Source organism: Sitophilus oryzae, unplaced genomic scaffold, assembly GCF_002938485.1.
Source record: "Sitophilus oryzae breed Bouriz unplaced genomic scaffold, Soryzae_2.0 scaffold_575_pilon_pilon, whole genome shotgun sequence".
NCBI classification, from domain to species: Eukaryota; Metazoa; Arthropoda; class Insecta; order Coleoptera; family Curculionidae; genus Sitophilus; species Sitophilus oryzae.
This window is the reverse complement of record NW_022147168.1, coordinates 676,713-692,753: the sequence shown is the minus strand read 5'-3', so window position 1 is coordinate 692,753 and position 16,041 is coordinate 676,713. Positions and strand designations below refer to the sequence as shown.

Sequence of the window (16,041 nt, the reverse complement as noted above, 5' to 3'; positions counted from 1 at the left end):
ACTTATCTATCATTTGCCATTTTGTAATAAGGACTGACGGGATATTTTGTGGAACTGACAGAAATGACTTCTGAATTAATATTTCAAAAAATGACAATTACAATATGGCCACCAAGCGCTAATCACTTAAATGATTATCACCTATTAATCGCATCCTTCTATATAGGAAAAATATACATAGAGTTGTATAATCCGAATAATTAGGAGAGAGTGTGCGTCACGGCTACTTTCTCAAGACTCCGAGGAAGAATTATACAAAAAGAGTAAGAGTTGAAATTGAAGTTGGAAACTCTATATATCCGAAGATCAAAATGGCTTTACTGCACGTCGATCATGTACTGATAATTTTTTTATCATATAACAAATAACGGACAAAAGATAAGAGAAAATTAAGAAATACTACTATATGATCGCAATCGTTTCCTCGGTGGTTACAGCTTTGTAAATCTTGAAGATGTTACCGGGAAATGCACAACGGAAGTCACCCGTTACCTTAATGCCACCAAAGTTATAAACAGTCCAACTTTCCCATCTCTAGGGATAGGGTTTCAGAGTGAGTGGTATCAAAATAGCATTTATGTTGATTGGAGTTCGACAAGCGGTCGCACTCGCCACTTCAACCTACCAACCAATTATAGGATTCGTGGATATAAAGAAAGCATATAATAATGTACCGAGAAATAATTTATGGATGGCATTAGAAGCAGTTGGGGTTAGCCAACATAGAATGAATCAAGGAACTGTATACCGATAACATCAGTTATATAAAACAAAAAAATATACTCTCGAAACCCATATATGCACAACGAAATATCTGAGACAAGATTGTTTTATTTACTATTTTATTTCCTATTTTTATTTACTTTTTACCTAGAGATCATGTCAAGGAATGGGAATTCCAATTAATGAGGAACATCTTCTGACACTTAATGCAGGCGATCAAGCAGTATTTGCTCAAGTTTCCTTTGACATGAAGTTTATGCTCAAGAGACTTTATACTAAGTACCAGGAATAGGGAATAGAAGTCAGTTTAGAAATAACAGAATACTTGATTTTAAATTCAGACGCAAAATTTATTATTCTAATTGATTAAAAGGCAGAAATACAACATCTTGACACATGCAAATATGTAGGAGCTATAGTTCATAATAATGGAATCGACGGAACACAGAGATACGACAGAGAATTTAGGACGCGAGAAGAGTAGTAGAGGCACTCAACTCAATCTGGCGGGACAAACATGTAAACATTAAGAACAAAAAACATATTGGTCAAACAAAAAAGAGAAGATAACCGGAGAATATTGGCTGTAGAGATGGATTACTTACGTTGAAGCGCCTGCGTCGGTCCTGGAACGACGACGGTACGATAAACGATGATAGATCGGAACATGAAACAAAATCTGGCGTCCGATAAAGGATATAATTGTATTTTTTAAACGATTAATCCCAAATGTATTTATATAATATTTTACCAGACTGAAATCGGACCAGATCTGCGATCAGCAATATGTAAATCGACAATAAAAGTCTAATACCGTTGAGTCCTTATTTTTATATTGTAATTAGTACAACACTATTTGATATCTGTTAATTAAAACTCATTTCGATTAAAACGCCTGATATTATTACACCGCTTTCCATTACAAATCCTATCATTTGCTCACCTCGTACGAAACTAAAGGCCCGCAGTCATATCACCTCACCTGTAATTAGCTTTCGCGCTTGACAGTTTTCTGCTTCAACGCTCCCCAGATCTGGGATTAGATGACGTCTGTATGCCGATTTGCCGCTTGTTTATCGCTTATCTGTGGCTCTTATAATAAATCTTCGCCATTTAGTATTGTTTTTTTCCTACAGTCGTAATCTATTATGCACGATCGACCGTGTTAATCTTGGCCTGTCAATTACTTATAACTGTTCGATGTCTTTGCAATCCTCTCATCTAACTGATACATATTTGGCGTTGACTACTAGAAATAACATATTATAGCAAAATGTGTTTAGTTTAAATGATATTCATAATAATTGTATAGATTAGATATATGCAATTAATATTATACCGGGTGGTGCATCGTGGTTTGAAACCGGAAATCCCATACAAATTTAGAACTGTCCAAATATTGGATCCCCCGTTAATTTTACAGCAAAGTTGTAAATAGGTTTTTTAAAGGTCTGCGTATGCTGAATACATTTGCCAAATTGAACAATTTTGGATTAGCTGATTTTAACTAATTTAATTAGAAGCGGTTTTTTAGCATAGCTGAAATACGCTGAAATATGGATGTATTGTCATATTGTCAATAAACGCTGGCAATCAATTTTACGCAGTGTAATGAAAAATGGGAATCGCTATGTTCTCTTTCTTGTTCAAAATTGAGCAGAGACGAGACAAGTTGCTGATTCAGAGTATATAGTCTTTTTTGTATTTTATTGCATTGCAACACAGTTAGCCTGGGCCAAGATGTCAAGAAAAAAAATATATAAACTTTGAGTACTTTATTTTTTAAATGCCGATACCACTGGCTTCAAAAAATATAAAAATTAAAATCGCCGACGTACAATTGGGGTGGGTCTCTACACAAATTTAAAAAAAACTTTTTCAACCAAAGTAAAAAGCGCGCAAAAAGTTTTGTTATTAATAAATAACTACCATCATCACCAAAAGGTATGCTTACTGTTGCCCCCCTCCCTGTTTCTAAATCCAGGAGGTTGGGTCTCTGAACAAATTTAAATAAAAATAGACTTTAATCTAATGGAAAAAGCAAAAACATATTTTTTTTCTAATATATTAGTGATAAAATTTTACTTTATGATCATAAGTATTATTAAACAAGTAAAACTACAAACTAACAATTAAGGAAGTACAATTAATAACTTTAACACACACTGAATTTAGTCTAAAAAGGAAGAAAACAATTAGGTACTAGCTATAAGTAAATAAATAAATTTTAACATGGTTACTGTTGTAGGAAGCAACACTCCTAAGGAGATTTTTTTGACCAATTTGCCTGCCTGGCCAGGTGGAAATACCATTTGTTTAAAAAACGTGAACTTACTGATGATTTCCATTTAAAACTGGGCATAGATAGTGGAGGTGGATCTTTAAAAATTTGTCTGTCTTTATGTTATTAATTTAATTATGTTAAAATTATTAATTTTAATTAAAATTTTTAGAGAATTGTGTCAACATTCCTTTAATAACTGGTGATGACGATCTTCCAATTATCAACTATATATTTATTTATATGGGAGTTGTACAAAAAATATACGATTCTCTAAAAAAAGACTTTCCGGAAATTGCTGAAAACTGGCTAAGAAGTTCTGGGATACAATTAGACCATTACAGCAGATTTAATGGAAATAATGCCAGAAACTTGCTTAAAAAAGTTGACGTCCCAAAAGCACTAGATCCTGGTACTTACTTTGTAACAAAACTTTATTTTATTATTGTTATTTGGACACTAAGCCCTTTGCTTATTTTTTTTAGGCAACAAATACATAGAGGTATTTTGTGCCTTCAATGATGTGGTAGCCAGCTGTTTTGGAAAATATATTGATACCAATTACGAAGCCTATATACTGAAATTTTCCGACAAAATAAGAGATACGAAAATCAATTTTACTCCAAAAATTCACGCTGTTGTTCACCATATAGTGGATTTTGTTAGTATTTCACAGAAAGCATTGGGCTTTTACTCTGAGCAAGCCTCAGAGCAGGTGCATCATTCCTTTAAGTTTTGTTCTCAAAAAACTTTAATTCAAATCCGAGATCAAAAAACTATCAAAAAAATATCCTTAGGAGTGTTGCTTCCTACAACAGTAACCATGTTTAAAATTTATTTATTTACTTATAGCTAGTATCTAATTGTTTTCTTCCTTTTTAGTCTAAATTCAGTGTGTGTTAAAGTTATTAATTGTACTTCCTTAATTGTTAGTTTGTAGTTTTACTTGTTTACTTAAATGATCATAAAGTAAAATTTTATCACTAAAATATTAGAAAAAATATATTTTTTTGCTTTTTCCATTAGATTAAAGTCTATTTTTATTTAAATTTGTTCAGAGACCCAACCTCCTGGATTTAGAAACAGGGAGGGGGGCAGCAGTAAGCATACCTTTTGGTGATTATGGTCGTTATTTATTATTAACAAAACTTTTTGTGCGCTTTTTACTTTAGTTGAAAAAGTTTTTTTTAATTTGTGTAGAGACCCCAATTGTACGTCGGCGATTTTAATTTTTATATTTTTTTGAAGCCAGTGGTATCGGCATTTAAAAAATAAAGTACTCAAAGTTTATATTTTTTTTTTCTTGACATCTTGGCCCAGGCTAACTGTGCAAATCGCAGTTTTAAATAAACAAAACTCAGATTTAATTTCAAATTTGTCAACAATGGATTCAAATAACTAGATTCGACAACTGGTAATATTGCATATTATATATACATAATATTGTTGATACAATTTGATTACCAACAAAAGGCCTTTTTTTATTGGCCAACTCGTTTATTTAATGCAAGCGTGCAAAAAATATAAATAAAGTGGGCAGGTAACTAATGTAATACCGTATGATCGAAAAAAACGGCGTCCAGTTGGCTTGGAAATGATGATGATCCATAAATGATGACATTCCTCATATATGTTTCCATATAAAATGACAGCGACCTTTATGTCATAGCCATCGCGAACGCCGTTTTTTCGATCGTATGGTAGAAATTAAATTCGATTTTATGTTTTGCCTAATTATCTAGAGTTTATTAATGGGAATAAGGTATTTATGTTCAATAGGTGCTTAGCAAGCTGCAGCAATGCATCGTCAAAAGAGATAAATATTGCTAAATTGAAAACATAAATTAGTATCACCTGATACCCTACAGTAAATAAATTTCATAACCCTACCTAACGGCACTTGAAGATTTACAACGTTCCCATAGTAATAAATTACCCGTTCTCTATGCAAATCGCCCGCAAAGAATCGCAAAAAAGTAGTACTACAGTACTAGACGCCTACACGAAGTAGGTCGTTGTTTAGTTCCCATTCTCTTAGTTTTCCAAGAATTTGAGAAAATTTTAATGTAGATTTTGAACCAAGACTTCAAACTAAAACAGATGTAACATAATATATAATGTAGGGTCTATAAAAATGAAATATGGTATGTGAAGTGGACTAAATAATTTATGGTAGCTTTGTAATTCGTTATTTTCCATATTTTATCAAGTCAATAGTAAAGGCAAATAAATAAATGAATTTATAGACACAAAATAGATTCAAAATTGACTGTTATATTATTTGTAAATCGATTATAAAAAAATCGTTCTAGTGATTTTGGTTTACCCTGAAATAACTTCACAGGAAAATTCCATATCTAGTTGTATACAAAAGTTTTATACAAAAATAGTATATTGTGTTATTAGGAGTACAAATGATACCTACTTGTCGTGGCGAGGCTGTACGTTTGACAGCCGAGGCACAAAAAGTCATTTTTTCTCCGAATAGAACATGCTATTTTTTTTCAAATGCCACAAGTAAGTTTTTAAACAATTTCAAACAAAGATATTTACGTAAATATCTTTAATTTCAAACGTTCCAAATAATTACGCTCGTTGAATTTGACACTTTATGTCAGTTTAATAATATATTTTCGTAATTTTATGCTTAGGCGTAAAAGTACTTTACTTTGGTTCCAAAAAAAGTCGTACTATATCTACAAATTCATTTACCCACTAGTAGATATAAAAAACACTTTTGGTCAACTCTGTCTCAAATAGTTTCTGAAAAATAAAATTAATTTTTTTAGAAGGTCCGATTAAATTTATATCTCCGAAACTAAAGTTCGAAAAAAAGTGGTACTATATCTACAAATTCATTTGCCCACTAGTAGATATAAAAAACATTTTTGGTCAACTCTGTCTCAAATAGTTTCTGAAAAATAAAATTAATTTTTTTAAAAGGTCCGATTAAATTTATATCTCCGAAACTAAAGTTCGAATAAAAGTGTTACTATATCTACAAATTCATTTACCCATTAGTAGATATAAAAAACATTTTTGGTCAACTCTGTCTCAAATAGTTTCTGAAAAATAAAATTAATTTTTTTAAAAGGTCCGATTAAATTTATATCTCCAAAACTAAGGTTCGAAAAAAAGTCGTACTATATCTACAAATCACCACTAGATATAAAAAACATTTTTGGTCAACTCTGTCTCAGTTATATACAAAGCACCAAATGTTGTTATGTTATGACGGTATTATGTTTTTTAACTAAAAATAAAAAAAAATCCAAAATGTTTTTCCTAAAATTTAATTTTTTTTGCGAAGAAAAAAACTCAAGTATACGAACTGTTTTACTTATTTTTATCTCCGGAACATGCTATCGAAGTTTCCCGAATAAAATTCGGACCACCCTGTACACGGAGTGTGTCTTAAATAAGTGCAAATATACAAATATACTACAACTAAAATACTATAAATTATATAAGATTCTTGCCTTGAACTGCACTAAAAATATTTGCACTCATTTAAGGCTCACTCTATATATTGGCTAATCTATTTATAGCATAATAATAATAATATAGCATAACACTAATTCACTACAGTACATTAAAACACTTTACTTTTAAACACTGGACGCGCGTTTCGCTAACCATATTAGCATCAATGGTTAGCATCAGTACAGATAGTATCTATCAGTGCTTACAAGTAAAGTGTTTTGGTGTATTATGCTGGATTAGTATTTTATTTTGCTGTTGTAACACCAAAGGTTCTAACCCCCAACTGTAAATCTATTTATTATTACAGGGGGAGTCTTAACTAAGTGTAAATATTTTCAGGGCTGTTAGACCTCATTAAAAGATACAGATTTTTCTTTTACCGTTTTTCAAATAAGTCCAAAATAACCGAGTTATTCAAGTTTGAAAATTTAAAACAAAATTGATTTATTTTTAAAAAATTATGGAAGCCACCGGATTTTTTCTATATTTGCATCCCTTTGATTGCCGTAACCATTAACCATGGTAATATCAGAGATTATACAGTGGGAAAATTTGCGGTGAACAGGCAGTTCTAAAAAGTTTTCTAAATTATACAGGAAAATTTAAAATAAAATGTACGATTTTCAACATCCTATTTTTGCGAAAAATATATTTTTATTAAAATATACATAAATGTTATATTTCTGATTCTTTAGCAGTGTGCTCTGGAAAAGTGAAATTAAAATTTGAAATCAGCTTCAACGTATTATTCCTTTAGAATTTGCCGTATAATTGAAATTCAATTGAAATTTTCGTTAATTGCCAAAAATGGAATCAATTATTTGCTTATCAGCGTGAAATTAAACTTGTTCAATAATTAGACATTAAATTATACTAAAGAAAAAGGAAAAGCAATTTTAATTGTGCGAGAAGATTTTTTCCACTTTCAAAATAAATTCGAAAGAACAGTACTTTAAACATGTTTAAAAAAATATTGACACTTACTTAAGAATAACACTTTGGGTAAGAAATAATGATTTGCCCACTCTTAAATTCCTAACTTTAATAATTCAGAATTCCTGATACTGATAAGGTATATTAAAAATGGTCATTAATTATTATTAAATTAGTAACGCACTTTCTTAATGTTATACAAACTGTATATTTATCTTTTTAATTACATTCGATAATATACAGGGTGTCTCAGATTTTAATCGGGAAAATTTATTAGACGATAGAACTTGCAAAAATAAAACAAAAAGTTCACATGAACTTGTAAGATTTAAAGCTTCCTTTTCGAGATACACGGTATTAAAGTTACTTAAAAAAGAAAAAAAATGAGATATTTGAAAAACTATTTAATCAATTTTGATATAACTTGACCCGTTTATAATACTTACTATGGGACTTAATTTGATGTAATTAGATTTAAGTTTAATGGCCAGGGGCGGCGGTGGGGCATCACTGTTAAATTATTTTACAGGAAAAAATAAGCACGCCACTGCTTTTTTAGAAGTTTAATATTATTTTTGGATTTAGTAATTAAAAATATATTTTTTTTGTCTCCTGACTTTTTTGTCTATCTTGCTTACTTCTTGCGAAAAAAATTAAATTCATTTATTCACTCCACCCTGGACAATAAATTAAATAACAATGGTTAGTTACAACAATTACAATAATTGTTCGAATTGTTAGACGTGTTAGATTGAGGTCGTTTAGGGCCAGCCGCTTGGCTACCTAGGTCCCCAGACCTTACCCCTCTGGGTTTTTATTTGTGGGGGATAATAAAAGCAAAGGTGTATGAAACGGCAGTTTACACTAGGGAAAAGCTAATTTTTAGAATCCAATCAATGAATCAATGATGTCAAAGAAAATCCGGTCCAGATTTCAAGCGCAGTTCATTCCGTAGTTCGTCGTTGTAGAAAGTGCGTTGTTGTTAGTGGTTATCAATTCGAACAATTATTGTAATTGTTGTAACTAACCATTATTATTTAATTTATAGTCCAGGGTGGAGTGAATAAATGAATTTATTTTTTTTCGCAAGAAGTAAGCAAGATAGACAAAAAAGTCAGGAGACAAAAAAATTATATTTTTAATTACTAAATCCAAAAATAATATTAAACTTCTAAAAAAGCAGTAGCGTGCCTATTTTTTCCTTTAAAATAATTTAACAGTGATGCCCCACCGCCGCCCCTGGCCATTAAACTTAAATCTAACTACATCAAATTACGTCCCATAGTAAGTATTATAAACGGGTCAAGTTATATCAAAATTGAGTAAATAGTTTTTCAAATATCTTATTTTTTTTTCTTTTTTAAGTAACTTTAACACCCTGTATCTCGAAAAGGAAGCTTTAAATCTTACAAGTTGATATAAACTTTTTGTTTTATTTTTGCAAGTTCTATCGTCTATTAAATTTTCCCGATTAATATCTGAGACACCCTGTATATTAAATTAAATACTATAAAATTTAATTTTATTCCTTAATGCCAAGCAGAAAAAAATAATATATTTCTACTATACAGGGTGAGTCATAAATAAGTGTAAATGTTTTTAGAGGTAGTATATTTCGACCCCCCAGAAACACGTCTATGAGGTTTTTTTCGCGAAAAAAAAATTGATTTTTTTAAAAAAATTTTTAGTTATTAAACATTATATCTTCAAAATACGGAAACGTATGTAATGTTATTATTGTATTATTAATTTAATAAATCTACAAGGAAGAAAACCCAGAAAAAATCCAGCGGTTCTCAACATTTAAGCGAAAAATATTTTTTTTTGAAAAAAACGGTAAAGAGAAAATATCGTCGGCTTTATGACGAAAAGGCGTATCTCGATTTTTGGCGATTTTGAGATATCAAAGTCATGACATGCCCAACGGGTCATATTTTAACATAGCGAATTTGCGCATCTCAATATTGTACCTTTTTCATTTTATATTGATTTAAAAATTTGCCCCATATCAAATACTACAATTCTTCGTTGTGAAGAAGAGACGTACGTTGAGATAGGGCTCTTGTTATATCAATTGTTATACCAATTGTTATACTACAAGAAAGATGGAATTTGAGATAGGTCCTTTTGTTTTAAGTTATGAAAATGCATGCGAGAGAAAATCACACCATTCTACCTAATTATTTTCTGATGGTTGCTTGGGACAAAATAAAACATCTATCATGGCAGCAGCTCTTTTTTACAGTGTGATTTTGAGTCTGTTTTTTTGCCAAAAACCATTGTTAGAATGAGCTAGCCTCTGCACATAGCTGTATCGGGTATGCAAAAGATTGCCCGAGAATAAATGGCCGAAGAAAAATTGATCGAAAGCAAAACAACGAAACGAAAATTGCCCTAATGGAAAAATTCCCGAAATTATAATTTCCCTAAGAACATTTTAGCGAACCAAAAACTTGCCCGAAAAATACAATAATTTTTATCTCATTATCATTGTCAGGCCATTGGCATTGTCATCCCTGTCAATTTTTGGAAAATTTTATTTATTGTGCCTATCATCATCCTGCATAAACACGTAGAATGGAAGTCGAATTTGTAATCATTGAACAGGGAAAACAGAAACTGTTAGTCCTCAGTTATTTGTATCAAAAAGGCACGAATGAAGAAACATGTTTTGTTTTTGTTTAGTTTGGTTTAAATGCCTTGTATTAATGCCCTCAATTAACTGAATAATTACTAAAAATATATTAGTTAAAAAAATGTATTTTTGTATAAAAAACAATATTATTAAAATAAGCTAGATAAGTGTATTTTAACTGATTATTGTCTTTGCTTCTGGAATGAAAATTCTTTGTTTTCAGATGATCCAATCCAACGCGAATAAAAGTATTTAAAAATATTTGTTTCTGATTTTTTGGTGATTTTCAGATTTTTTCTGTATGTATGTATTGTATTTTCTTGTATGTATTCCATAATGTGAATATTGTATTTTTTTCCCTTATTAAGAACACTTTACCATCATTTTTAAATTTATTTTACATGGGCGTATGTATACTATTCGTTCGGAAATAAATTTATATTATTATAACAAAAATGCCTATCTCTATTAAACAACTAAAAAGAAATTATTTATTAGAATTTTCGCACAATTTATCTTCAGAACGTTTCCTCAATGTCTCCGTTTACGTGTTAATACAAAAACACTATTAAAAACTTAAAGACTTTACATTTATTGGCCAAATAAAGCAAGTGATTTTCTTTAAATTGCTCTCCTGAAAAGTAGCAAAAATCGAGATACGCCTTTTCGTCATAAAGCCAACGATATGTTTCTTTTATCGAGATCTACCAGTCCTGAAAATATTTGCACTTATTTAAGACTCACCCTGTATAAACTTCACTTTTTCATATACTATATTTGAGTTAACTTCGCTATATTTTTTTATTTTTTTTTATGAGTATTTTTTACTCATAATTTATGAGTAGGTATTTTACTAATGCGCATTTTGCGCAAGTTACAAATTTAGCATTGAATTATTGTTGGATTCTATTCAATAATAGTTATTTTAATTCTAGTATATCTATCAGATTAGTTTACTGATCATACATAAAAAAAATAATATACATATCTAAACACTTAAAAAAAAGGCTTGTTCACTGCCTAATATTTCCTATATTAATGTATGGCTCCGAGTCCTGGACTATGAGACAGTCAGAAATGAAAAAAATTGACGCAACTGAGATGTACTGTTGGCGACGAATGCTCAGAATTTCCTGGACTGCCCGGCGAACCAATGAATCCATAATCCAAGAACTGAACATCACAGAACGCCTCTCAACTTCTATACAGTCACGTATACTTATATAGTTCGGTCACGTTATGAGGAGGGATACTGACTGTATGGAAAAACCTTTGAATAAGAAGACTAAGGAAGGAGCATAATGCTATCCGTGTATTCATGCATGGTGGGCGGAAAAGCCACCATAAAAGCTCTCTAGGGTGGGGATCCTTGACAGTTCTGTTTGACGATTCATTTGACACATTTGAATTTGATTTGAAATTTTGTGGATTTGTCAGTCTTTACGGAGCTTATTTTATGTTATTTATTATTTATTCTACTACTGATAGTTGTATAAAGGTAGTAAATCTAGATGGAAATTGTGACAGAACTTAAATTAACAGTGACACTATCGCGATTTATCGACTCTAAAATAGTTGGATGTGTAGCGTGCGGTAGATCTCGGCAAAAATTGAGTGAAATAATGGAACAACTTTTCGCTAGTAAGTGACTATATAATATACATACGTGTAGTAAACCGATCATTTATGAAATTCACTTAAATTCACTAAATTATATATTTTTCTTGCATTTTAGCTTTTATTTATTACTTGTCAAAGATTAGATGTCAAAGAATTTAGATACGTTAATTTGACTTACCTGCTTCATTAGCGTACCGGATGTTTGTGTTAATAAATACTTATTATAACTTATCTATTTTTATTAGAATTATATATTTTTATAACAATTTTATTAACTACCAACATTTATTCACAACGTAAAATAAAACAACAAATTATTGAGTCTACCCCACGTCTACCCTACATCATAGTTTTACATTTTTTAAATAAAATTAGAACGACACTGATAAACCGGAATTTAAGTCGGCCATATTTGAGGCCCATCGCGGTGTACCTAAGATTTTTGATATGCTCCTTCCTTAGTCTTCTTATTCAAAGGGAGAAACTCATTATAAAGGGCAAGGTTCCGGGAAGAAGACCAAGAGGCCGCTCGCCCTCCCGATGGATAGACCAGCTATCAAAAATCACCCACACGCTTGTACATGAAGCACAAGACAGGGAATTATGGAGACAAACCTCACACATCACCTGACCACTACATTCCTTTTGTAGGAATAAAGACAGAGAGAGAGAGAGAGAGTTTACTGATCAAATTGTTATATGTATTAGCTAATAATTAATTTTATATAAATTATAAATAAAAAAATAAAAATACGTTTCCGAAAGTCATTGAAAATATATACCAAACCAGACATATTGGTTTATTTGATTTATTATTTAATACGTAGTGTAGTTAATTCCTAAACTAATTTTATATCTGACATAATATAAAAAATTAAACTTATTTAATTATTGTACCTGCTTCTTATACCTATAATATTTCACTATTACACCTGTCTAAAATTGCTAGTGGCACAGCTAGTAGTTATACCACCTACTTACTACATACAACTTTCTTTAAAATGTACAGTTAAAGCTTGAATAAATTAAATTTGAGAGTGACTTATTGGTTTGTCATATGTTGACAAGTTAAAACTTAGTAGCTCTTTTTATTTGCAGGGGTCTGCTTAGTAGATATAATAAAATAATCATTTTTTTGGCCACAATAATTTTAAACTTTCTCTAAATTAATCTTGACAAAATGGTGAATGCACTATTATAAATTGTAAATGTAAAATTTTCAGCGTTTCCAGAATTATATCTGTTGAATACTTCGAACACAGCTAATTGAAATAATTTTCACATTATACAGGGTGTCGTAAATAAGTGCAAATATTTTTAGGGTTGGTATATTTCGACCTCAGATGAGATTTTATTTTGCGAAAATTTTTTAAATATCTTTTTATTGTTAAAAAAATCGAAATTTTAAATATTTAGTTAAAAACAGAATATCTTGATAATATTACACATAGATAGCGGATTAAATTTAGATATTATCTAGATATTATTTTTTCTAACAGGAAATTAAAAAAAAAACTCCCAAATAATTTTATAAAAACCTAAAATTTTCAAAAAAAAACTGCTGAAACGTGTTCCTAGAATCGCAATATATCACCCCTAAAATATGTCCACTTATGTAAGACAGACCCTGTAAAAATATAGCTAGAATTGACTTTATTTACTTAATGTCTGTTTTGAAGTCTAAAAGATATATTTGAAAATCACAATATTATTTTTTTGTTAAATGTCTTCAATTATGATCATTCACATGTGTATTATTAAGCAATTTAGTTATTTTTCAAACTGTTTAGATTAAATACCAGTAATAAAATGATGAGAAAATCACTCTCAACAATGTAAACGGTGAGAGCTGTTTTCACAGCTCTCACATAATTAGTATAAAATTTGGTTTGTAAATTTAATTAATAAATATTCAAATTAATACTAATAACAGACTAAACTAACATTCTGAAATTATTAAGATATTATCTTTTATTTCGCTTTTTTTGAGGTAAACTTAAAAAAGAAATATTTTTTGACGTATGCCATATGATTTAAAAGAAAAATGTTCGCATTATGGTGAAATGTTTAGTATTTCCGTTTGAAAAATATGTATTCAACGTTATGCTGCTAAATTTAAAATATAACTAGCAACTTACCTTTTGGAAGAGTTGATTGTTGTTTAGGTTTTTCTTTGGATGAAAATATGTTTCGCCTATTTTTGAGTTCATTGGATGATGACGGACTGATGTTGGCATTTTTCTTACCTGAAACATCATAAAAATTTAAGTTATTTTTTTATTTTAAAAAGAAAAAACTTATTTCTATACACTTTGACTTGATGCTAAATTGTAACATGCCATTCATAATGCCAATTTGACTCGAAATACCAAATGTGTGGTACCAAATTATTCATAAAAAATGCTTTTTCCAAATATGCTAATGAGCCATCGTCGTTCTATTTGAAAAATTTGAAATATGATTAAAAATACGATCTGGGCATTTTTTAACCGGCCAGGAAAAGATACGAAATCCATTAGACGACCAAATCTATTTTTCCATGGTTCCTTGAGTATAAATTAGTGGTTTTAACACAGTCATGGCACTCTAGATTGAAAACTTTCTATTCAGAATGTCATTTTCTATCGAATAAAGTTAAAAAATACCGAGGGTGCCGTTTAAAAATCAAAAACTGTAGTCATTTCCGGTGAAACAGGAAGTGACCGAAAACAATTGAATACGTCAATCAATCCTATTTTATGTCATACACTAACATACCAAATCCCGTTTTTTTTACCTGAAAAAATAAACAAGTTTTCAAAGCCACTTTTGAGAAACACCCGGTATATATCGAAAAAATATATAAGATGTTCTTAATTTTAAGTAAATTACACAAAGAAATATAAATTAGCATTAAATTTTATTACATCAAAACATGTTTATTACAAAACCTTTTTTATGTTCAAAATTTTTAAGGTAATATTTGTAGATAAAATTTTAGAATTTTCACTTTCAAGATTGATTGAGTTGGTTTTAGTATATAAAAGCTGGCCCGTGAAAGGCCCGTGAAACAGGAAGTGACCGAAAACAATTGAATACGTCAATCAATCCTATTTTATGTCATATACTAACATACCAAATCCCGTTTTTTTTACCTGAAAAAATAAACAAGTTTTCAAAGCCACTTTTGAGAAACACCCGGTATATATCGAAAAAATATATAAGATGTTCTTAATTTTAAGTAAATTACACAAAGGAAATATAGAATTTTTTAGAATTTAGAATGAGTGGGAGGGGGGTTAATCACTTCGACCTTACAGATCCATTGTGTCCCCCTTTCTTGAATCATAACTCATCATACAGTCCCAGGGCTTTGACAAAAGCCAGTATCTGGGACGGTTTTATAGAGGGTAGTTCTCCATCTCCAATATCAGTCGTACCAAAATTCATGGCACGAATGGTTGTCGTCTCGGCGCACTCTCAAAGGAAATATAAATTAGCATTAAATTTTATTTCATCAAAACATGTTTATTACAAAACCTTTTTTATGTTTAAAATTTTTAAGGTAATATTTGTAGATAAAATTTTAGAATTTTCACTTTCAAGATTGATTGAGTTGGTTTTAGTATATAAAAGCTGGTCCGTGAAAGGCAAGAAATTATTATATAAAATTGACGTTATATGAAAAAATCCAACGATCATTAATAATTATGAATATTAACGGTCATTTTGGAATGATCTATTATTAGTAGTTGATTTTCTTATCCCCGAAGAAGCTCAAAGAAACATATTGTGTTAAATGATCATTTTAAAATTACCATAGCCTACTATACTATACCTACATTAACTTACATACCTAACAAAGATTTTATATATTATCATGTGTTCTATCTCCGATTTGAACATAGAAAATAATATCATGTAAAGAATTATTCAATCATTAACATAATATTTAGTATTTTTAACATAATTTATAGTATTGCATTTTAGTTATGCAAAATAAAAATTTTACGTCTTTTCATTAGATATTCATTTTTTAATGATGATATCGCAGAAAAGAAAACAATGCTATACAGGGTGAGTCGTAAATAAGTGCAAATATTTTCCGGGCTGGTAGATCTCGATTAAAAAAAACATATTATCTCATAACCGTGTTTCAAATAAGTCCAAAACAACCGAGTTACTTTATTTCGAAAATTTCCAAAAAAAAAGATTTTTGGCTTAAATTTTGAGAACCACTTTTCTGGGTTTTCTTTCTTTTAAATTTAATCTACTACCTATGTTGCCATATGATTAGGAAATTATGTTTTTTACGAGGGGTAAACCGCAGAGGGAAAAGTGTACACCGTAATTCCTTTTACTCAAATAATTCCTCAGAATTCCTCGT

The 16,041-nt window shown here is 30.0% G+C and overlaps 1 protein-coding gene across 2 annotated transcripts in view; it reads right to left on the bottom strand.

The window, feature by feature from the left end:
- The window catches only part of LOC115887425, a 300,519-nt gene that overhangs the window by 95,966 nt on the left and 188,512 nt on the right, over positions 1-16,041 (bottom strand). For both annotated transcript variants that reach the window (XM_030906842.1, XM_030906843.1), the window contains exon 5: positions 13,814-13,921. In XM_030906842.1, coding sequence (XP_030762702.1) covers positions 13,814-13,921 — 108 coding nt within the window. The remainder of the gene's footprint in view (positions 1-13,813; positions 13,922-16,041) is intronic.